Source organism: Cynocephalus volans, chromosome 8 (assembly GCF_027409185.1).
Source record: "Cynocephalus volans isolate mCynVol1 chromosome 8, mCynVol1.pri, whole genome shotgun sequence".
Classification (NCBI taxonomy): Eukaryota; Metazoa; Chordata; class Mammalia; order Dermoptera; family Cynocephalidae; genus Cynocephalus; species Cynocephalus volans.
This window is the reverse complement of record NC_084467.1, coordinates 35722505-35746782: the sequence shown is the minus strand read 5'-3', so window position 1 is coordinate 35746782 and position 24278 is coordinate 35722505. Positions and strand designations below refer to the sequence as shown.

Sequence of the window (24278 nt, the reverse complement as noted above, 5' to 3'; positions counted from 1 at the left end):
TTTACTGTCCACATTTCTATCAGCATTCTGCTCACCACTACATAAGTCTCTAAGACATTCCAAACTTTCCCTCGTCTTTTCTCTTCTTCTAAGTCCTCCAGACTCCTCCAGCCTTTGCCCATTACCCAGTTCCAAAGCTGCATCCACATTTTCAGGTAACTGTTCAGCAATATCTCACTCCTGGTACCAATGATCTGTTTTAGTCCATTTTGTGTTGCTATAACAGAAATACCTGAGACTGGGTAATTTATAAGGAAAAGAGGTTTATTTGGCTTACGATTCTAGGACAGCTGCATCTGGCATGGGCCTCAGACTGCTTCTACTCATGGCGCAAAGTGGCAGGCAGCTGGCGGGTACAAGCAGATCACGTGGCGAGAGGAAGCAAGAGAGAGAGAAGATGCCAGGGTCTTTTTAAGCAATGAGCTCTCACGAGAACTAATAGAGTGAGAACTCACTTGTTAATCCCCCCTCCCCCAGGGAGAGCATTAATCCATTCAAGAGGGATCCGCCCCCATGACTCAATCAGTTTCCAACACTGCCACATTGGAGATCAAACTTCCACATGAGTTTTGGAGGGGACAACACATCCAAACTCCATCAACCAGCTTTTGGTGGTGTTAATTTTCTCCAGATTTCTATTCCATACTTCTATGATGACCTCCTACATACTCTGTCCCTTTCCACTCTTGTCCCTCCCCAGTCCATCTGCCTTCCTACAGCCAAAGCCATCTTCCTAAGGGTCAAAACTGATTATGTTATTTATCTGCTCAAAATCCTTCAAGGCATCTTTTGCCCTAAAGATGAAGCTGAAACTTCTTACTACTATCTCTAAAGCCCTGTATGATTTGGTCACTGCCCATTCCTTCAAATTTATCATGTTCCACCATCAGACTTCTTGGAGCTTTGACAGCATAGGAAAAGACAGACATTACATCTTTACACAAATATTTATTTCAATAATAGATAAGGAAGAGATATAAATAAGTCATTATATAGGAAACTCTTCAATTGGTTGAGATTTTTACAGACCATGAAGAAAAACTAGAGAAAATGTTGGTGAGCAAAAATTAACAAAATGGGTTTTTGGAAATAGTGTCTAGAGATCTACAGCTCAAAATGAGAGTATGAAAAAAATTTACAGAATAAAGGAACATCCAAATATATTTTTTCATTTTAAAGGTATCATAAGGACAATATTTAGAATCAAAAGAAAAGTACCCTCAATGCCAATATCCTAACTACTATGATATTCTGCAGTAGTTATTACGCTATATTCAGATATAATTGTAGTCACAGGCTTGAAGACTACACCCCCATCATTCTTTACCCCAACACATTAGAATCATCTGGTACAACTTTTAAAGGTAACTGAGCCTGATTCCTGACCAACTAAGTCAGAATCTCTGGGTGGTGAGGTCCTGGGTATGAATCACGGCATATAGACATACTTCTGTATGTAGACAGATTTATTCTTGGTATCAATCACCTGGGGGAAGTGGGGCATTCCTCAGACAGGAAACAAAATATTTTATGAAAGCAGTGTTTCTCAGTTTAGCTGCATATTAGACTCATCTGGAGAGCTTTAAAAATCCAGTGCCCAGGCTGCACCTTCAACCAATGACTTCAAAATCTCTGGGGGTGAGAGGGTGGGGGATGCAGGCATCAGTAATTTTTTAAGCTGCCCAGGTGATTCCAATATGCAGTCAAGGCCAAGAACCACTGTGCAGAGAGAGCCCCAGATGAGCTGCAAAGTGGAAATTTGGCTCTTTGGGTCTTGATCACATAGGTACCAAACTCTCTAGGCTAGACGTTACGAAGCAAAGAACCTAGCTAAATTCTGTAATGCTGTGCTCTCTTTTATGAAGTAAGTATGGCCCTGGCTTGTGCTAGCTACAGAAGAGACAGAATTCTGCATTTTGAAAACCAAACCACTCCTTTGGGTCTCTTGTACTTCCTGTACAGAAGGTTTATTTCTCTGTTGTTGTCTTTTAATCTTCAGTGAAATATCCTTAGTTTTGCTAAGAGGAACCAAGAGAATGTCCCCTCCTCATTTTCTATAAAGCATTAAAGAAAAGCTGTGCTCTCTGGAATCAACAAGATGGTGACAGCAGTTCTTGAAGTAAAAGACCTTCTAGGAGATGGTAAAACTCAGAGCTAGATAAAGGCAGAACCACTTGACAGTCCTCACTTCTGCACTCCCCATGCCCTAAAATCTTCCAATGCTGATACCTGGAAGATTTGGGTTTTGTTAGTAAAAGTGGCACTATTCTCTCTTACTCATACACTCTTCCTTCTGTCCTTAATTGATTTAACAAACATTTTTGAATATTTACTATGCACCACAAACACAACACTAGGCCCTGTGAATACAGGTGTGAGCAGGACATTCATAGTTACTCTCTTTACAAGCTTACAGTGTAGTTGTTCAAAATTAGATCAAACTGACAGTATGAATTTGGAAAAAATAGAAAGCTAGTTGAATAGTGGGAAAAATAGAAAGTCTGGAGCCAGAGAGAGAAGGATTCAAATACTGGCTGTATCACATGTAGTTCTATGAACACAAGTAAACTATTTAGTCCCTTATATGATCACTTTCTCATTTGTTAAACTGCATTTAAATACCATCGATCTAATAGAGCTGTCCACCAATTCATTCATCCATGCAAGAAGTATTTATTGAGCAATCACTAAGTTTTAGGTGCTAGGAAATAGTAGTGAATAAAACAGATAAAACCCCCCTACCCTCCTAACCTCCCTCTAATGGGTGCAGACAGATAATAAAAAAGTAAGTAAAATATATGAAACATTTGACAGTATTTAACACTCTGGAGAAAATGACACAGTAAAGAACAGAGAGAGCCAATGTGGGATGGATTACAACTGTAAATGGGATGTGCAGGACTTTACTAAGAAGTTGACATTCGAGCTAAGGTCTGAAAAGGTGAGGGAGTGAGCAATCTTTGAAGTTATCTGAGGAAGAGTGTCCCGGACAAGGGAATGAGCAAATGCCAAGCGTCTGAGGCAGGAATAGTTCTGGAGAATTTGAGGCACAGCAAGGAACCCAGTGTGGAATAATAAACAGGAGTGTATTAAGAAAACCAGGGTCTAGACTGTGCAGGGCCTTGGTAAACACTGTGAAGACTCAGGCTCTCATTCCAAAAGAAACGGGGAGCCACCAGAGGTCCTGATCACAGGAGTAACAAGATCTATCTTGCATTTTAACAAGATCATTTTGGCTTCAGTGTGGAAACAGACCACAGGGAAGTCAGCATGAAAACAGGGAGACCAGTCAGGAGTGCAAGAATGAGGTGGGAGATGGTTGTTTGGACAGGGTGATGGTCTGGATGTAGTAAGAAGTAGCTGGATATGGAGATATTTAAGGTAAAGCCAATAAGGTTTGTTGATGATTAGATTTTGGCATCAAAGAAATGATGCTAAGGTATCTGACCTGAGTAACTGAAAGGATGGAACTTCCACTTACTGGGGTAGGGAAGATCCTGGGAGGTGGTAGTGCAAATCTGCAGTTTGGTTCTGGACATGATAAGTATGAGACGCCTAACATACATACAACTGAAAGAGATCAATGGATAAGTGAGCCTGAAGTACGGGGAAAGAGGGCTGGGTGTGATACAAATTTGGGGTCATCAGCATGTAGATGATATTTAAAGCCACGAGACTGGATGAGATCATGTAAGTGATTGTTGTGAAGAACAGATAACATAGAAAGTAACTAGTAGGACACTGGCCAAATAGTAGGAGCTCAATAAAGGCTTTCCCTTTGCAGCCATAGGGAACATGGCAGGCAGTTTTGGAATTAGTAGACCTACCTCAGGCTGTGTTTCAGACTGCCCCATATTTACAGGCCTTTCACAATTGGCCCAGTTTGCACAAGGCTCTGGGAGTTAAAAGTTGTTGACCGGGGTTTCATATCTTTGTCTTCACATTGAATTCCTTATGAAATTAGACTGAGGGGCCAGCCTGTGGCTCACTCAGGAGAGTGCGGTGCTGAAATTAGACTGAGCGTTGAAGTCCCCATGCTCTTACCCACATGGTGACTATAAAACACCACATTCTGGCAGCAGACAAGAGCTTTCTCAGAACACAGAGCACCTACCCACACCCCGAAGAAACAGATGAAACCTGCATAATATTAAATCTGTTCCCAGAAGGCTCACATCAGCTCAAGAAACACACACCTGGACTCCAGTATCTGCCTACTTCAAGGCATCCAGATGGCTCTTTTCTCCCCTGGACTAATGGGCACATTCCTGGTTCATGGCATCATATTCCTCATAACTGAGACTGAGATTTCCTTAGGGTCCTATCCGGAATGCTTGGCTTCCAGATATGGACGGGGCTGACACATCCTCTCTTCCTTAGGGTCTTTGCTCAAATGTCACCATCTCAATGAGTCCTACCCTGACCATCCCATTTAAACTCACAATCCTTTCAACAGCATTCCCTTGTTTTGGTCTACTTTCTTTTTTGGCACTAAAAACTTTACTTATTTATAATATGTTTTGTTTATTGACTGTCTTGTTCACTGGTATATCTCAGGGTATAGAATATTGCCTGATATATAGTAGTTGCTCAAAAAATTTGTGGAATGAATGGAAGCATGTATCTCGCTGCTGGGGCAGGAGCCGTTAGCCCTGAGCCTTTCCCCAGGACCCTCCACTTTGAACCAGACCACAGCAGACTCCTTTGAAGAACCCGAAGCCTCCCCAGGGATGAGCCTTGAGCCCCTGGAGGTACCACCCAAACAGGCTGCAGCTGCGTGCACTGAGCAGCCTGAGTTCCCAGCCCCAGGGGAAGACAGGATCAGTTCTTAGGTAACCCTGAGGCCAGCAGCACCCACCAACTCACCAGCCTCACACCCTGGTTATTCTTGTTCACTCCTCAACTATATCCTGGTCAGCCTTCTCATCCTCAATCACTGCCGTCTGCTGCTTCTTGGCCTAATCTTTTACTTTTCTCCCTCTGCTCTACACTCCAATTTTCCATTATATTCTGTGAAGCTTGTTCCTTTACATCCTCAGCCTCCTCAGTGCATGTTTCTTCCATCTCTGTTTTCATAGAAACCTGGGTCTCCTCTGAAAACATTATTTCTATAGCCTCTGCAATGGAGGCTGCTCTTTCTCCTTTACCCCACGTACCTTGGGATCCCTAGTATTTTCTTTGTACCACATTTATGCTTCCAAACCACCAATATGTCATCCTTATTAAAAAAAAAAACAAAACACCTGCTCGTTGCTCATGCTATCCAGCGATACTACCCCTTAGCCTCCCCTGCTGTTCTCATTTACTCCCTCCCCTCTCACTAAGACCTTAACTCCCAACACATCCTTGCCAGTCAGGCTTCTCTGGCTGTGCAAATGGCTTAGGATTTTCAGTTTTATCCCAATTATAAAGCACAGAGTTGGCACACAGGAAATATTTGCCAAACAAATGAGTGAAGAAATGAAATGGGGTATGATGCAGGAAGTAAGCTGAGACCCAGGTCTCATTTTGAGGCTATATCCTTCCCACTTTACTAGATACTCATCAGGATACAGGATAGGTTGAATCTCCACTTGGGCTATGACTATTATCCCCACTTCATAGCGGGAAACTGAGATTTAGTGGTTAAATAACTCATTCAAGATTAGAGCTAGTGGGCCAGCCCCGTGGCTCACTCGGGAGAGTGCGGTGCCGGTAGCACCGAGGCCGCGGGTTTGGATCCTATATAGGGATGGCCGGTGCACTCACTGGCTGAGCGTCCTGCAGACCACACCATGCCGTGGGTTATGACCCCCTTACCGGTCAGAAAAAAAAAAGAGATTAGAGCTAGTAAGATGTGGAACTGAACCTCAAAAATCCATGTCTGACTCACAGACCACATTTTTAACCACTGAAAAATACTGCCCTCTTGCAGTTAAAAGAAAGTTTTGCTCATAAGTATTATGATTAATTTTCATAGCACTGACAAGTGATTTTGTTGTGTAGATATAAGCAGCAGGGAATTCTCAGAGGAAATACAAACCAATCTATTTATTACAGAAAGACATAATGAAACGAATATGATGAAGAAAAAAAATCCAAAACATGTTTCCAGACTTTTGGAATACCACTGGACATAGAGATATTTTAAGAGTATATCTATATAATAGGATTTCAAAAACAGAAAACACCTGGGGTGGGGAGACAATTCTCACACTGATATATCTGTGTTATATTCTCAATTAAGAGTCAGCTGACTATGACTTGTGGGCCAAAGCCAACTAACCACCTGTTTTTTGTATGGTCCATGAGTTAAGAATGTCTTTTACATTTTTAATGGGTGGGAAAAATCAAAAGCAGAATATTTTATGACACATAAAAATTATACGAAATTAAAGTTTCAGTGTCCATGAAGTTTTTTTGGAATATAGCCATACTCATTCTTCTATGTATAGTCTAGGGATGCTTTCATGTAACAACAGCAGAGTTGAATAACAAAAACAATAAGGCCCCCAAATCCTAAAATATTTACCATCTGGCCCTTTATAGAAAAAGCTTGCTGACCTCTGTTAGAGGTAATATTCTGACTTATTTTCCAGTTCATTAACTCTGTCTTCAGTTGGATCTAATCTGCTGCTAAACTCTTTCGTTGAGTTTTTAATTTTGGTCATTGTATTTCTCAATTCTGGAAGTTCACTGTTTTTCAAATCTAATATTTTACTTTTTATAGCTTCTTCTCCTCCTCCTCCTCCCCCCTCCTCCTCTTCCTCCATCTCCTCCTCCTCCTCCCCCCTCCTCCATCTCCTCCCCCTCCTCCTCCCTCTTCCTCTGTCTCCTCCTCCTCCCCCCTCCTCCTCCCTCTTCCTCCAACACCTCCTCCTCCTCCCACCCTCCTCCTCTTCCCCCTCCTCCTCTCCCCCTCTTTCTCCATCTCCTCCTCTTCCTCCCCCCTCCATCTCCTCCCCCTCCTCCCTCCTCTTCCTCCTCCTCCCTTCCTCCTCCTCCCCCCTCCTCCTCCCTCTTCCTCCAACACCTCCTCCTCCTCCCACCCTCCTCCTCTTCCCCCTCCTCCTCTCCCCCTCTTCCTCCATCTCCTCCCCCTCCTCCTCCCTCTTCCTCCAACACCTCCTCCTCCTCCCTCCTCCTCCCTCCTCTTCCTCCTCCGCCCCCCTCCTCCCCCCTCTTCCTCCATCACCTCCTCCTCCTCCCCCTCCTCCTCTTTCTCCGTCTCCCCCTCTTCCTTTGTCTCCTCCTCCCCCCCGCCCCCCTCCTCCTCCTCTTCTTCTTTTTCTTCTTTTTTTTTTTGTGGCTGGCTGGTATAGGGTCCAAACCCCTGACCTTGGTGTTATCAGCACCATGCTCTAACCAAGTGAGCTAGCCCTTATAGTTCCCTGTTTTATGAATACGTTCAATCTTGTCTTTTATTTTTTAAAATATAGTATATATACTTGCTTTATAAACTGTGTCTGATAATTCCAATTTCAGAAATCTTTGTGAGTCCTCTGTTGTCTGTTGTTTTCATGGTTCTCACTAATGAAAGCTTATTTCCTTGTGTGTTTAGTCATTTTTTACTATGAGCTGCTCATTTTCTTGAAAAGTTATTTGTGAGGAATTCATATGACTTCCTCTAGAGAGGGTTTGCATTTGTTTCTGCCAGGTGCTTGAACACCCTGCCAGTTTGGAATACCTTAAAGTGAGCTCATGGCTTGAGGTCCCTAGATCACCTGGGTGATGAGAACTCTGGCAACAAATACCAAGTGTTTTTCTTTTACCAAATTTTTGCCTTGGTCCACTCAGCTATTATAACCTTTCCTGCAGTACTGGCTTGAGGATGGAGGTTTAGTTCTTGTTTAGTTCTTCCTTACAACGAATCCTTTGGGGTTCCAGTTTAATGTGGAAAGGATCAAAAGATGGAAAATACAGAAGAGAAGTTAATAGACCTGAAGGCTAGAATGAGAAGGTCTAAAATTTAATCAGAGTTTCAGAAGAGGAATAGAGAGAGAGTGTGGCAGAGGCAATATTTAAAGAAATAATGGCTGAAAAATTCCAGAACATATGAATTCTTATACTCAGGAAGATAAATGAATCCCAACCAAGATAAACAAAAAGAAATCTTTATATTTGTGTACTTAATATTTCAGAGAACACTTTCTTCTGTTCGCCCTAAAACCTTCAGCTTTCCAGAATTGAAACACTCAAAAAAAACAAAACAAAACAAAACAAAAAACATAGAAAATTAAGTATTATTGTCTACATTTTTCATAAAGGAAAACTGGGATTCAGAAAGCTAAAATGAGTTATCTAAGATACTACTGAGCAGCAGAAGTATAATTCAAATCCAATTCTTCTGATCCTAGTTCAGGTCCTTTCCTATACATGAGAAATAGAATATAACACAACCAAAGAAAGACTCCATAAGGGGAGATCTAAACTTTGTGCCCAAGAAGCAGAACTTTAACTCGGAAACTTCTCAAACTTTCTACCTGGAAGCAGGTAGAAATCTTTCTTTCTCATATCTGTGCTTTCTTCTGAAGACAGCATTGGACTGGAAAAGCCTTTGCAGTAAGAGACAGGAAAGTTCTAGCTTGTACCTTAGATTGTGAGTTAAATCAAAGCCAAGCTAATTTACTGGGCTAAAGACCAAGTTGACTCAAATCATTTGTGGAAACAGCCTGGTACATGGCAGAAAGCTACATAACAGCCTACTGTGTACCACCCAACTGTCAGGACAGCAGGCAGGAGGGTCCTCTTCACCCACCTCCTTACACTGTTGAAGACAATTTAAATACTGTAGTTAACACATCCTAGATAACATGTCTTTTGTTCATCAGTGTGATTCAACTTGGTAATTACAATATCTCTTCCATTCTGGTGGCATTTTACTTGCTTAAGGCTTATACTTGATTTGTTTTTTGCCCAGAGCACTAAATTAAGAATTTTCTAAGAGTGAAGCCTGTAGCTTTCTAGCACAGTCAAGCCCCATTCCCCAGATGTTAACGTGTAGTTGACATCTCTCTCCCACGCAGGTATAAAGAGCAAACCATTCTTCCCTTGGAGCTGCCTCCATGACATATAAAAGCTGGGGGAGTTACAATGCCTAAACTCAGAGTATGAGGCACCAGAGCCAAGAAGCCAGATTCCAGGAAAAGGGGCCAGATGCCAGACAATCCAGTGAGAAGGCCAAACAGTCCCTGGTTTGATGTCTTTTATGTAGGTGCAGCCATTACCATCAGAAGCAGCTGAGGACAAGGCCTTACACAAGAGAGGAAAGGAAGGAGAGACAATTCTCATGTTTTATGATGTCTGCCTGGTATAGGACAGGGGATACAGGTGCACAAAGATGACTAACAACAGAAACATGCCACAGCAGGTGGGAAGATGGTCTTGCACAGGGCATGAACACACAGAGTGGATAGAGCTCAAACTCAAGGCATGCTGGTCATGTTTTCATCATTCATCCACCATGCATCCATCCACCCACCCAAGTGTTCAGTGTTTACTGAGTACCTAACAAACATATACCAGTACTGTCTAGATGCTAGAGAGACCAAGAAGGTCAGATAGGAAAGGTTCCTGGAAGAATTAGATACTCTGTGCTTGAAAGCCCCCCCCTATGAACTAGTCACTTCAATTAAATCCTTACAACAACTCCATGAAATACATATATTGTCTTCACCTTATGGATGAAACTGAGGCTAAGAGTGGCTAAGTAGCTTGCTCAGAATCACAAAGAGAATAAATGGCAATCTGGGATTTGAACAAAGCTTTGCCTGGCTCTGAGCCTGTGCCCTTAATAAGTTAACAATGATTACACAGTTAGTTACAGGATAGTGAGATAATTGGTAAGAGAGGTAGAACATTTGAAAGAAGCGTAGAGGAAGAGACAATTTCGTGTGGGGAGGAAGTGGTCTTTGAGTTTTCCAAGTAAACTAGAAGGAAAGGGAATTTCAGGTACAGATAACAAACATATGCAAAGGCAGAGAGAACAGGAGGGTTTACCTGTGGCGGGAGTGACAGGAGCTAAAGCTGGAAAGGAAGACAGGGGGCTGTCTGATTGTGGTAGGCTTTGCCTGTCAGGTGGCAGAGAACCACCTGAGGGGCCACTCTCTTGCTGTGACTCAACCATCCTCCACTCTCTAGGACAAAACTTTCCAGGGGCTTCCTTGTCCCTCAAACTCCTAGCAGTGGCCTCCTTCTGTAATGAGCTTCCTGTACCAGCCAAATTCAACCCAAAGCCTTATGTTTGCACTCACCATCCCATCCAGACTGTAACACGCTCAAAGATTCTGTTGACAGGCCAAGGACAGAGGCCCCAGGGAACCCCCAAAAACCACGGGGTGATGAGAGCTGACCCTTTAGAGTTAGACCCCAGCTCCCATAGACCTCTCTACCACAGAGCCCAGGCATCTTCTCACTCTACTCACAGTTTAGAGTCCAGCTTTAGGAGGAAGCCCAACCGATCATACTCTGAAAAAGAAAAGCAGAAAATGTCACTGAAGTCAAGCCATTGCTGACACTTGCAGAGCGCACTCTCCAGACCTAAGCCACAGGAACAGACAGCCCTAAGAAAAGAATATAATTCAACTACTTCAAAGAACAGAACCAAATACATAAGCCACAACTAAGTTTAAGTCACAAAACACCTGCTGAACAGCTATTCTGTATAGGACCAGGTTCAATGCCAGATATTTCCCAGGCCTTCTAGGCCACCAGTCCTATGTTGATATAAAACTGTCTTCCTGAGGGCTGGCCCATGGCTCACTTGGGAGAGTGTAGTGCGGATAACACCAAGGCCACAGGTTCGGATCCCTATATAGGGATGGCCGGTTGGCTCACTTGGGAGAGCGTGGTGCTGACAGCACCAAGTCAAGGGTTAAGATCCCCTTACTGGTCATCTTTAAAGAAAAGAAATAAATAAATAAAACTGTCTTCCTGCATAAATGTTGTATTTGAAACAGAAGTTTAGTAACACACAAAACTGTACCTTGAGGAAATAAGTAGGTCAGAAGCAATCTCTGCTTCCTCTAAGCTCTGAGCACAATATTTGCTGAATCAGCCAAGTTAACTATGGGGTGAAGATACGGCAGCCAAAGGGTCCTCAAATCCATAGTAATAATTTTCCTCGTGGTAATTACAAAGAACAGATAGATCTGATTACATAAACAGTAGGAAATTTAAAATAAAATTTATGTATTTTGGGGGAGGGGAGGCGACTGGTTGGTAAGGGGATCTGAACCCTTGACCTTGGTGTTATCAACACTGTGCTCTAACCAACTGAACCAAACAGCCAGCCTAAAATAAAATTTAAAAACAAATTGGTAAGATGTTTGCAACAAATAATAAATCATTGATATTTTAATGTATTTAAATTCTTTATATCTTGCCTCATTCTAAAATGAGGTTGAAGCAGTTTTACAAAATTGTATGGAGTATAAGATTTAAAAAAAAATAAATCTTAGGGCCATTAGGGAAGTGAGGATAGGAAAAATAATAGAATGCAGTTGGGCTAGAGAGACCACCAAAAGTGAATGTCCTAAGGCATGTGCTGGAGCTGTCCCCAAGATTTTTCCACAGGTAAAACTAAGAGCAAAGCACTGATTTCACGGTTCACAGTGTCCACAAAATAAACCAGGAGAATAATAGCTTTTCCTGGTACTAACACTTGAAGAAATTCCCTGTGTCCTCAAAAGCATTTGTGTAAGGAAGATGATAGGCAGTGTCATGGGATTATTTCTTCCAGCTTTACTCAATGACTGCAGTGTGTGTGTGCGTGTGTGTATGTACACCAAAATAAGGTGGTCTGTGAATGCACTTCTCAGCTAGCCTGGCTCAATTTGAGGATAAAACAGGACACTAAGACCAAAACTCTGGATGGAAAAGGCCACACAGCAAGGCTTTCGGGGAACTAAGTCTTTAATAAGCACTGAGTGGCCAAGAGAGGGAAGTTACACTACTGACACGTACCTCACAAGAGTCACTCTGCAAGGCCAATTAAGGCCAGACTCGGCTTTCAAACCAGCTGAGCTCCCCTTCTTAAAACTGAAGATACCAACTAGGACAACTCAACAGAAGTCTTGCTTCCCAAGAGGCAAGTGAAAGCCTTTCCTCAAAATAATTCTGGTTTTGCTCTAACTGAAATGGAGAGACTTTCACTAATATATCAGGAACTTATAAAAATTGGCAAGAAAAATGAAAAAGGCTTAAATTTTTTAAAAAACTAAAAACAATTTGCAAAACGAGTTACTAGTTTCATAGCTTAATACTCTTTCAACAATTCTATTTTGTCATTCCATGAAAAGGAAACTTCATCAACTTGCCAAATACCTGTTGTTTTTTCCCCACATGGTGACAACCTTGGGACAACCAGCATGCTACTGCTGCTCCTCAGACCTGAGCTAAGACTCCCTTGAACAGACAATGAATCCATGCTTTGGTGGATTCCTTCCAGAGAGGCCAGAGAACGGTTTCCCCCAGTTGCAAACTCAGATGTCAGGGGCCAAGCAAGAATATAACACAAAGGAAAGTGGGAGAATGTGATACCCTTTCGCAGCAGCTCACAGCAGTTATTTCAGCTGCATTAAGAAACAAACCCTGTTGAAATGTCTTCCTTTCAATTCATTGTTTTTGCCCCCACATATTTCGTGTATAGTAACCATAATTATATCTGTGGTTTATTTTCCAGTGGCATCTTATTTTTGCTTTACACATACACACACAGTGATTGCATATTAAACATATAAGAACACTTTGCATTTCTAAAGAATTTTGTCTCTTCCATGGCTCTCTTGGTCTATCTGTTGTATGACTCTTTTATTAAGAGACGTGAGTACCAGAAATACTTCACTTTATCCTTAATTTAAGAAAAGGAAACTGTGTGAGCTCACAGATGATAAAAGGCAACTGACACTTGGCTTCAGTGTCAGAGCCCAGGGAAATGGAGTCCATCTGGAGACGATGAGCTTGTTGAAGGGCAGCTTCCACCAGCTCCAGCTAAGTAAGCCACGCAGCAATGCAGGCTCAGCATTACCATACCTTCTGATTTTTTGCAAGCCAGGAATCTGGATGTTTTTAGGTAAAATTTCTCAATTTGTACATATTAGTTGTGGATTCAGTAAAAACTAAAGATTACATGGATTGACCAAAATATGTCTATGGGCAGGACTCAGCCAGCAGGCTAACACTTTGTAAACTGTCCTAGACTGACAGGTCATAGGGCTGTGGCTGCACATAGCAGATGCTTGATAAATATTTGTTGCCTTATTATTAGGATTATTTGGTCACAGCAGTCATAAATCCAAATCAAATTAGTATAACAGAAGCTAAGAAGAAAATTTCAGCCAAGCTTCTAAGGTGATAGATTTTAGACACCAAAGTAAGGTGCTAGACTAAGATGCAGATTTCCAAAGGAAATATCTGAAATCTTGTTAATATAATTTTAAAGGCCCTCCCAACATCAAATATAAAAGTAACCAGTTGTTAGAGATGAAGGGAGACAGGATTTGAAAAATCTCTTTGGGGGAAGCTGTGTTATGAATCCCACTTCCCTTAAGGGGCAGAATGGGTAGTACTTGTCTCTCACTCCAGCCTGATTAAGGAAGCTTAGCATAGGGCCCTTAAGGTACAAGGAACACAGTGGGCTGTCTGGGTCCTGCCCCTATGTAGACAAGTCTAAAGGACAAGATGCACTGGCTGGCTGCAGGACTGAGCTGCATCGGGACTGGCCTGCACCCCCAGAATCCATTGCAGAAAAGGATGCATGAATGAGCTAGCGTGGGGTTGTTTTAGGTCCTTTCAAAAGATCAGCTGACAGAAGCGGAGGCAGACATCCAGATTCCCAGGAGCTACAGAAGGAGTGGGTGGCAAGGCTGAGGCACGCACATTCCCCACATCAGGGAACTGCAGCAGAGAGGTCCCCAACACCTACAACAGTACCCCACAACAGCCAGCTTTCAAGACTTGCCAGGTCCAGAGAGTGCAAACGCTATCCTGGGCCTTTCCTGCTCATGTTCTCTCTCCCTTCCACAGCAATCCTGGAGAGATCAGAAGCAGCAGCCAGCAACTAGGGAGGACGAAACAGGACCTCCCCCTTCCTGCGCAGTGAGGCACCTCCTGTCCTAAGCCCTTACGCGGGAGGGGAAGCAACCGCAGCTTTGAATGAATTGAAAGCTATGACTGTTACCTATGACTGGACGCTCTCATTTGGAATTGGAGACTCGATGTGACCACGGGGTTTTTATTTCCTCATTCTGAGGTATCACAAACTTCACTGGACTGGACTTCACACACTGAAGTCATTTTAAGGGGACAGCGGGAGAAAAAATGATGTCTGTGATTGTCCCCTGAGGTTTCCCGCATGTTCAACATACTGGCTGCACTAACTTAGGCAAACAGGGCGATTAACGGTTCACTTAACCAAACTGTGGGAAGGGCCAGGGATGACCAAAAGAGACCGGGATGCCATGAGGCCTCCCTCTGCTGGCTTTGCTCTCCCCTGACTGGTTCTCTCCACAAGTTAGGCAACGTGGCCGCCGGCAACCCGCAGGCACACATCTTCCACTTGGCCACTGAAAAGCGACAGCAAGTCGGCCTCTCTGCTCCTGATGGCGAAGCTCCCCGACAAGGGCTAGCATAGGCCCGGCTTCACCGGCTCTTCACTCCTGTTCTAACGATAGAGATTGAGGAGAAGGGCTTTGTGGAAAATGACAATTCCCACATGACACATGTGGGTTGAAGGAGCATTCAGCAGAAGAAACGTGCTGTCCTGAGCAAATGAAGGCCCCTCGGGAGCAGTAGGAATAATCTTGACAAAACTTAGAGCTAGCTAAATCTCCCAGGTGTAATAGACGTAACCCATTAAAATGGGTCACAGACCTTACTCCTCTCATCTTCGTTCCTCTGTGGGTGTTCTTCCCTGACCAAGCTCTGATTTCAATCTTCTCATGATGCCCTCTGGACTCCCTATTGCAACCACCTGGCTCGCCTCCCTCCACCTCCTGCCAGCACTGAAGCCTGCTCTGTCCTCTGAGACTGCTTTTCCTGAAGCTCTCAGGGGCTGCTTTTCCTCTCCTATGCCAAGTGCCTGTGGGGCGCGAGAAGCGAGTGCTTATGAACGCTGTGCTGCAGTCTTCATCGCCTTTCTTGTGTTTGGGGTTCACTGGGCTTCTTGGATCTGTGGGTTTTAATGAGATTTGAAAACATTTGGCCATTATTCAAATATTTTTCTGCCCTCTCCTCTCTTTTGGGGGCTTCAATTGCACACGTAGTACCAGGCTGCTAGAAGTCCCACAGATCACTGATACTCTGTTCATTTTCTTTCCCAGTAATTATTCACTGTTTCATTTTGAATAGTTTCTACTGATATAACCTCTAGTTCACTCTTTTCTTCTACAGTGTCTAATTTGCTGATTATCCATTCATTCAGTATTTTTCATCTCATTGTATTTTTTCATCTCTAGTTCTTTTTTATATCTTCCATGCTTTTCCTTAACATTCTCATGCTTTCCTCTACCTTCCTGAACATATGGAATATGTTGTAATGTCCCTGGAAACTAATTCTATCATTTGTATCATTTCTAGGCCAGTTTCTACTGACTGGTTTTTCTCATCATGGGTTGTATTTTCATGCTTTTTGGAATTGCCTGGGAATTTTTGATTGGTTGCAAGCCATATGAATTTTACCCTGTATAAAATTCAGTATGGGGTCAGTATATTTGTGCATTCCTTAAGTATTTCCGAGGTGCAATTAAATTTCTTGAAAATAGTTCAAGTCTTCCAAAACTAGCTTTTAAGCTTTGTAGGGTTAGGGTTAAAGGCAACAATAGACTTCAGTCTAAGGCTAATTTTGCACCATTACTTATTTTGCTCCACTACTAAGGCAATACCCTTCTGAGTATGTTACGTGATGCCCCATGTATTATAAAATTTTCCCACTATTCCCAGCCCTGTGTGACCTCTAGGGATTCTTCTGCCTGCCCCTTCCCAATGGTTTTTTCTCCAGCTTCTGATAGTTTTCTCATCCACATGCACTTATCAGGTGAGAAGTCCAAGGGGATCCCCAGAGCTCTCTCTGTGTAGCTCTCTCCTCTCTGGTAACGTAACTGTGAATTCTAGCTGCCTTGGTCCCCTCTAATTCTCAACTGTTTCCTCAATTTAGGAAGACTTTTGGCTTCTGTTTGGGTTCTCCTTCCCTGTGCTGTGGCCTGGGAACTCTCTCTGGGCAGAGCTTGGGCAAACAAATAATGTTAGCCTTGTGGTTGCCCAAGCTCACTACCTGAAGAGAGTTTAGGCCACAGCATGGGGAAGGAGGACCACATTTGTTTCCCTCTGTCCGGAGATTGATGTCCTGCACTACCTATTGCTCAAGGACTGAAAAAATGTTTTCATATATTATGTCTGTTTTTTCAGTCATTTCTCCTCTTTCTTCACTTTTTCCTTATTCAGTCTAGACTTCACGTTGCTCAACATGCAGGTTAGCCTGTTCAACTATCTTCCCATTGCACCTACACCAAGTCTCTCATTCCTGCCCAACCCTCTCTCCTGAGCTCCAGACTTGTATGTCCAGCTGCCTCCTGGACATTGCCACTTCAGTAGCCTAAAGGCACTTAAAACACAAGATGCCCTACACAGAGTTTATCTTCATCACCCTCACACACACCAGAACGTGGTCCTCTTCATGAATTTCCTACCTTAATGAATAGCACCACTATTCACCCAGCTGTCCAATCTTGAAACCTGAGAGAATTCCTTGATTCCTACTTCTCTCTTGTTTCATTTAATTAATTAGCATGTCCTTTTAATTCCATCTCCTTAATGGATCTCAAATCCACTCACTTTTCTCATTTCTACTCTCCATGACTAAGCCAGCTTCACCTCTCACCTGGATTCCTGTGCAGCCTTCTACCAGGTTTCCCTCCCTCCTGTCTTGTCCCTTTCTAATAGATTCTCTATGCTGTAACCAGGGCTATCGTTCTATAAGACAGATTTGGTTACGTCACAACCCTCTGAATGGACTCTATTGTCCTTAGAATAAATCCCAATCTCTTGGTTTACAAGGTCCTTCACGGTCTGTCCTATAGTGACCACGCCAACTTCATTTTTTGATTCCCTGCATCGCCCCTAGCTTGCTCCTGCCATATTCTATGCTCTACCAGACTGAACTATCTCATCTTCCTCTAAAGTATCTTTACCACCTCCAGGCCTTTGTATATGCTTTTCCCTTCATTTAAAGTATTCTTCCTACCCCCTTTTCACATTGGATATCTCCTACAAATACCTTTAACTCAAAGTGCTGCAAATCAGACTTATTCCCACCCTGTCCCCAGCACTGGGTTTTTTGGTTTTTTTTCTTCTTTTGGTAATGTCATTATCATCCAGTTCTCCAAGAGAGGAATTCGTGGTGTACCCTGTGTTTCTCATTTTTAAATACAGACCCTCTTCCCTATAGCATTGTCATCGCTTCTGCCTGAGTCTGCCCTGTTGCTTGGATCGCGCAGCAACGTCTTCATCCGTCCGTCTCCTCAGCCTCACCTTCTGCCACTCCTTTCTAGGCAGCCTTCATGCCTGAGAGCTACTGCAGATGATATTTCCTCTGTAATGCTCTCGCTCACTGTATTGGCCTGTTTCTGTTGCTTATAACAAAATATCTGGAACTCATTACTTCATAAGAAAATGATATTTATTGCTTACAGTTTCTGAGACTGGGAAGTCCAAAGTCCAGGGAACAAAGCTGATGAAGGCGTTGGTGGTGGTGACAGTGACTGTGGGGTATGGCATTGTAGAAAACAGTGGAGCAGAGAGAGCAGAGAGATAGCTCCTCATGCACTTTCCTTTTAAAGCCCTCAGAACCACGCCTATGACCACCATTTTCATTCCCCCCCCATCTCTGGTCTTTTAAATAATTTATTTATTTTTAAAAATTTATTTATTAATATAAATATTTTTACATTCTAAGATGCTGTGGAGCAGTTGGGGGGAGGGAGAGAGGGGAGAAGAGGAGGAAATAGGGGGAAGGCATATGAAGGAGGGGGGCCTTAGTCAAGGCTTGTGGCAACCCCTTCATTCCAGCAGGGGAGACCAGGAGGGTTCTGCTAGTAGCTTGGTGGTCGTTGCTGGGCTGGTTGTAGATGTTGGGGGAGCATGGCTAAGGCCATTGGCCCCCACCACCCCGGCTCAAGAGCCCGGGGCAGTTCCTGTGGCAGCTGGGTGGTTGTTGCTGGGCTGGTTGAGGATGTTGGAGGGCATGGCTGAGGCCCTTGGCCCCCAACCACCCCAGCTTGGGATCCCGGGGTGCTTCTTGTGGTGGGATGGTGGTTGTTACTGGGCTGGTTGCAGATGTCAGGGTGGCGTGGCTGAAGCTCTTGGCCCCCCAGTGCCCCGGCTTGGGAGCCTGGGGCACTTCCTGTGGTGGCTCAGTGGCATGATCAGTATTATTAATCAATTTACTATGGCATGGTCCTACAATCTAAAGACCTCTTCAAGGCCCCACCTTTCAATTACCGTAATAGGATTGCCCACCCTCAACAGTTAACAGTGGGGATTAAGCCTCAATGAGGCTGTGGGGGGGGGGTGGCATCCAGTCTATAGCATTCACCTTGCTGACTCAGTAAATACCCACTCATCCACCAAGATATGGCTATTACCAGAGCTCAATTTCATAGATATTCTTGTAGCACAATGAGGAACTTCATGATTTGGCCATTGCTTACCTTTCCGGTCCTGTCTTGCACTATTTTTTTCCTTGTGCTCTGTGCTTTGGCATTTTGGCCTTAAATAAGCCATGAGCTCTTTCAACATAGGTTTTTTTTCTTACAAGGAGTTTCCTTGCCTCTCTATGTGTTAGTTCCTGCTCATTCTTGAGATGCTAGACCAAATGTCTTCTTTTAGAAGAGCATTCCTTGCCCTTCCTGTCTAGAGCGTGCCCCTTCACATGCTTCTTTGACAGTGTACTTTCCCTCATCACACTTATTCCACCTTGTAATTATACATTTATCTCCTCTGCTAGCCTAGAGGTTCCACCAAGGCTTTTCTGGTTTTCCTCACAGCTGCATAACCTCGGCATGTTAAGTGAACAATGAATGAACACCACCTTCTTTCATCTATCCTGTTAGCTTAAGCACCACCTTATCTGTGCTTGCTGCCAAACTTGTAGAACTTATTGCATTTCTGCCATTATTTGCTCGTGGGCCTGTAGTGCTGTTTCTGTCCTCTTTTAGAAACAAGCCCCTTGAGTTTCCTTCAGGGCAGCAAGTGGTGGGACTGTCAATGAGCTCTGTGTCCCTTAAGCAGAGTGACATCAGAGAGAAAACAGTGTGCTGAAGAGACGAACCATTTGTTCCTGCACTGCCCTTTGTGTCCTTTCTGAGGGCTGGATGTCTGGCTTTTAGTTTGATTCTTTTGATACTCATGTCCTTCTGGCAATTTTTTTTTTTTTTTAAGTTAGCCCAAATCAGTTTCTGTTGCTTATGATTAAATAATCTTAACTTATAGGTATTTGAGTTCTCCTAAAGGGTAGGGCTCACCTCTGTATCTCTGGCACATAATATAGGGTCTGGCACAGAGTTGGAATTCCATAAATGTGCTGAATGAATAGGAGAATGAATGGAGTGACCAAATGACCAAGGGAACCTAGTGAGTAACCCTAAGACATAGATTCTTTATCTTCCTCCACCCTGTGCAACAAGGGGACCATGTTAGCGGTGGCAGCAACAGCAACTGTAGTAGCTGCCTCTCCCAGTCGCTGGCTTGACCATCTTCTACAGCAGTACTTCCCCTGCTCTGGCCATTCCTGGCTCCCAGACCATCCAGCTGATTACAATGCAGTCACCTGCCTAGAGAGAGCCTCCCCTGGCTCTTCTTAGGTACAATTGTCTGCTGCCCTGTTTATTTAATGTCCCTCACACTCCCTATTTCAGTTTCTGGCTTTTGCTTTAGGGTTCCCTTTTGCGAACTCCCAATTTGTCAACATAATTCCTTCCCATCATTTATAATAGCCTGAAATTTTACCTTCTCCACAAAGACTTCCTGAGCCTCCTGAATCACCTGTGATGGCCTGTTCTCCATCCCAACCAAGAATCTCACCTGACAAGTGCTTTACTGTCAGCCCCTGCCACATATTCATGTCACTGATGACCTACTCTGTGCACAGCTCCTCACAGAGTTCCCTGACTAGCAGGAAAGCATAAGCACAAACTTTTGGAAGTGTAAGCTAGAAAAGAAAGCAGTTGGGAAGGCCTAGGCAAATGCTCTGGGAATACAGGAGCAGAGCTTCTTTACTATCAGGATTGGGCAAGACAACAGATTCCAAAGCATCTCACTTTATACAAATGTCTTCTTAGAGTTGTGTGTGAATTTAGCTTCTACAAAGGAAATGCTATTTTGAGTGTACCAACACGTCAGGGACAATTCACCTCTGGCAAGGCTGGCAGGAAAGTCTGGGTGTCACCAGCAGTCCACTGATCCCAAATCTGTACTAAGAACAGAAGACCCTGTGACTCCCAAATCAGCCAGGCACAATACACACTAATATTCACATACAATTCTCCTAGCACCTGAAAATTCTCTCCTCCCAGGTATCCAAGCAACAAGCCAGCAGCTGTGTATGAAGGGGAAATGTTTAGTCTGGTGGCTTAGCTTCCTTTCTCTGCCAGGCTGGAAAGTGCAGGATTACAAAAATCACCAACCATGGAGCTCATGTGTGTCCTCTGCCTGGCTCCAGGTGGGAAGTGGCAAGGTGATGCAAATCTCTCCTAATCTCCACCACACCTGCACCAAGTCAGAGCTGTGAATGCATAAAGTGCTTTTTCAGATGCCTGAAGTCTTTGAAATTAACAATTAACTCTTCCACTGCCACCTCAAAGGGATAAGTCAGCATTTAGTCATAGCAAAAGATTCATATAAATTGTCGGAAGAAAATTGGAAAACTCATATAAACTCCTATAACGTTCAGAAATGACATAAACAAAAGGAGGCTGTACATCAAAGTGTGTATGCACTTGTAATGAAATCTTTCTCTATACAGAGCAAAATTAACAGAATTACAAGGAGAAATACACAACAGGTCGCCGGTCGCCCATCACCGTGATGGGAAACACATATACCACTGAAAAATAAGGCTCACAAAATTGTTTACAATTCAGAAGACTTGAATAGAACAATTACTAAATTTGTTTTTTTGTTGTTGTTGCTGTTTTTATTTTATTTTATTTTATTTTATTTTGTCGATATACAATGTGGTTGATTATTGTGGCCAATTACCGAAACCTCCAACAATTACTAAATTTGAACTAACTGACAGGCAGAGAACTTTACATCCAAAAGGAGAATGCACATTCTTTTCAAGCATGTACATGAAGGGAACATTATGAGAACTAATCACCTGTGAGGCCATAACATAGGGTCAGCAGCCCACTCTTGTTTAAAAATTTAAGTACTGGGTTTTTAAGCTATTGAGTGGAAACATTTTTCCAAAATTCTCATTTTCACTAATGCTCACATTTCATCATTGGCAACAAAATACTGTCAGTTATTTTCCTTGAAGTGATATGCTCACTTTCATTATTGAGGAAATGTCTGCCAAATTCCAAAGTCTAAAATACCATAGTTTGTCTATCAGTTGTTCTTTCAAGTAAAAATGATGTTCCATGAAGAAATGTAGATGGTTCAGCTGACAACACAATGACATGAGCGCTTTCTCTCAAGACAACCACTGTACTTGGGTGTGCAGCAAGTGTCTTATGCATACTTCCCACTTCACCACACAGCGTATTAAAAAGTGTCCATGTGAGGAATGAAATTTAATAAATTTAATAATTGTTACTGCTTGACCAAGGACATTTTAAGTAAAACTGTTTTTCTGTTTTGTTTTGCTTTTTAACAAGGTGGGGCCATAAAGAATGTAACAGTGACTACTAGTATAGTTTAGTGTCGCTGCTTTGATTCATGCTAAAGCTTAAGTGCTACCCACCCTTGCCCTTGCTTTTGAATCATCAGTGAAAAAAGGCAAGGAAAATCTTGGTAGTATTATGAGAATGACCTCACAGACCCCTTGAAATGGTCCCGGGAACCCCCAGGGTCCACAGATCACACGTTGCAAACAGGGATTCTGAAGCTCGAGTTTCTGTTTTCACTTCTGTTTCAGGGAAGACACTGACGCTCCATCTCAGCAGGAGGCCTGGTTCTCACTACGGTTAGAGCAATGCTTCTAGCATATAATAACTGCAACACTCCTACTTAAGGGGAATGAACCTGTGGCAGGGACAGAAAAGGGGTCATTTCCTCACCTTGTAGACAGACCTGATCTACAATCAGCCCTCATCTCATGTAACATCAAGTTTCCCAGATGTGTACTGGTATGTGCCCTAGTGGTGTCTGGACAAGGCCTGGGGGCTGGCACCTCTGGTTAGAGCTCCAGTGAAGGAAGCTCTGGCAAAGCAGGATCTGATAGGATGCCCGCTGGTCCCTGGAAGCAGTGACCACGTGACTCCCACTTTAGCACCCCACTGCCCATGGACACAGAAGCCTGTGGAACTGCTGGAAGAGCATGAGTTCCTGGTGCTCATGGAGCAGAGTGTAATCCAGGAGGAAGGCTGCTGATCAGGGGTGGGCTGGCCAGGTGAGGCCTCCCAGTGGGCACAGCTCCAGGTGGAGGCCAAAACACCTGTCCTCACATAAATCTACTATCTCTGTATATTTGCAGCTAATGTAAACTTTTATGGTCTCCAAGCTGGCTGCAGGGTGACTGCTCTAAGAGTTCATGTACATTTTGCATACAGCTTCACACTATTTTGAAATACTTGATATAAAAAAGTGAGATTGAATTTGGAATCCATCTGTTCCCTGGCAAGAAATTTCAACATTATAATTTTGATGGAAAAAAGGAAGAGCTGTTGGAATTTTAAATGTAATTTCAACTGTTGTAAACTTTTGAATAAATGTAAAATGTTTTACATTTTTTATCAGTTATTTGTGTGGACAAAATTTCTTTTTGATAATGACAATTGGGTATTTTTTAAATAGAGCATCATTTAAAAGCCTTAACAGGAGTTACATGAAGCCTCCTCGAGCATAAAATCTGATGTAAACATTTATGAACACAAAAACAAACTCAAGTTTTTAATTAAAAAACTTCAAAATATTTATTTTTGTTTTACAGCAATTCGACATTTAATATATCCCTTGATACTTTGTGTTTCATTTTGCTCATCATAATTCTATAATATAAAAAAATTATAAGTGTTTTCACAATACCCTTTGTAGGTAACCCCATGTCGTCTCATGCTTATCTTAGTATGGCACACAAATGTTATCACTTTCTACCTATATGCTGATATGTAAACATTTGGGAACACAATACTACACAGTGAGATCCTGTTCTAGAACAAAGGGAAACTTCAAAGTTCCCTAAGCCAAGTGTCCTACTACAGTCTCACCTTCAGACTCCTGAGCTCCAGAATGGAATTTCAGGGCATACAGCTGCACACTATGAGCCTAACATGCCACCGGCATTTTCAGTCTTGAGTGACTCACTTTTTCTCGTTCTAAAAAAACCACAACAAATTCCCATCAGCTGTCACTGTGCTTGGCAAAAAGCAAATGCTTATTAAATAACTGCTACTGATGACAACCATGAACATTTCCCATGAAAACCAGTTTGAGGAACATTATCAAGGATGTAAAGTTCAGTATTTTATAGGATAAAAATATGCACTTGGTTCTATCAGAAACTTGCAATGCTCCACATGTAATTCACAAAAGCCACATAGGCAGGATAGTCCATCAGGCGAGAAAACTCCACCCACACAAAGGAAGCAGCTCTGCTGCCAGATCTTCTTTAAAGCGGTCTTTGGCACCTATCTCTGGGCTATGATGAATTGGTAAGAGCAAAGGGCACAGAGGTAAATGGAATAAGGATCTATCCTCATCAAAACAGGTCTCTCATTTCTTAAGAAATGGCACTATAAGTCTCCAATAAAACTCATGGGCTATATTAAACATAAGTAATCTATGCCATGGCTTGGGTGGAGGAGGAAGTTGGCAAGTGTTACAAATGGACTGTCAGATGTGCAGGGTGAAGTGAAAGACTGAGGGGATGTATTCATCTGCTGTGAACACACCAACTATGCATTCACCTGCTATGAACACAATGACTATGTATTCATCTGCTATGAACACACCCACTACGTATTCATGCTGCTCTCAGTACTGTTACCTACAGTCTCAATCTAATCCTTACAACCCCATGAGGTAGGTGTCATCTCCATTTTACAGACGAGGAAACACAGGTTTAGAGAGGAAAACAACAT

The 24278-nt window shown here is 42.9% G+C and overlaps 1 protein-coding gene across 2 annotated transcripts in view; it reads right to left on the bottom strand.

Moving 5' to 3' along the window:
- Positions 1–24278, bottom strand: part of ST3GAL3 (ST3 beta-galactoside alpha-2,3-sialyltransferase 3) — a 193504-nt gene that overhangs the window by 93003 nt on the left and 76223 nt on the right. For both annotated transcript variants that reach the window (XM_063104146.1, XM_063104147.1), the window contains one exon: positions 10404–10446. In XM_063104146.1, coding sequence (XP_062960216.1) covers positions 10404–10446 — 43 coding nt within the window. The remainder of the gene's footprint in view (positions 1–10403; positions 10447–24278) is intronic.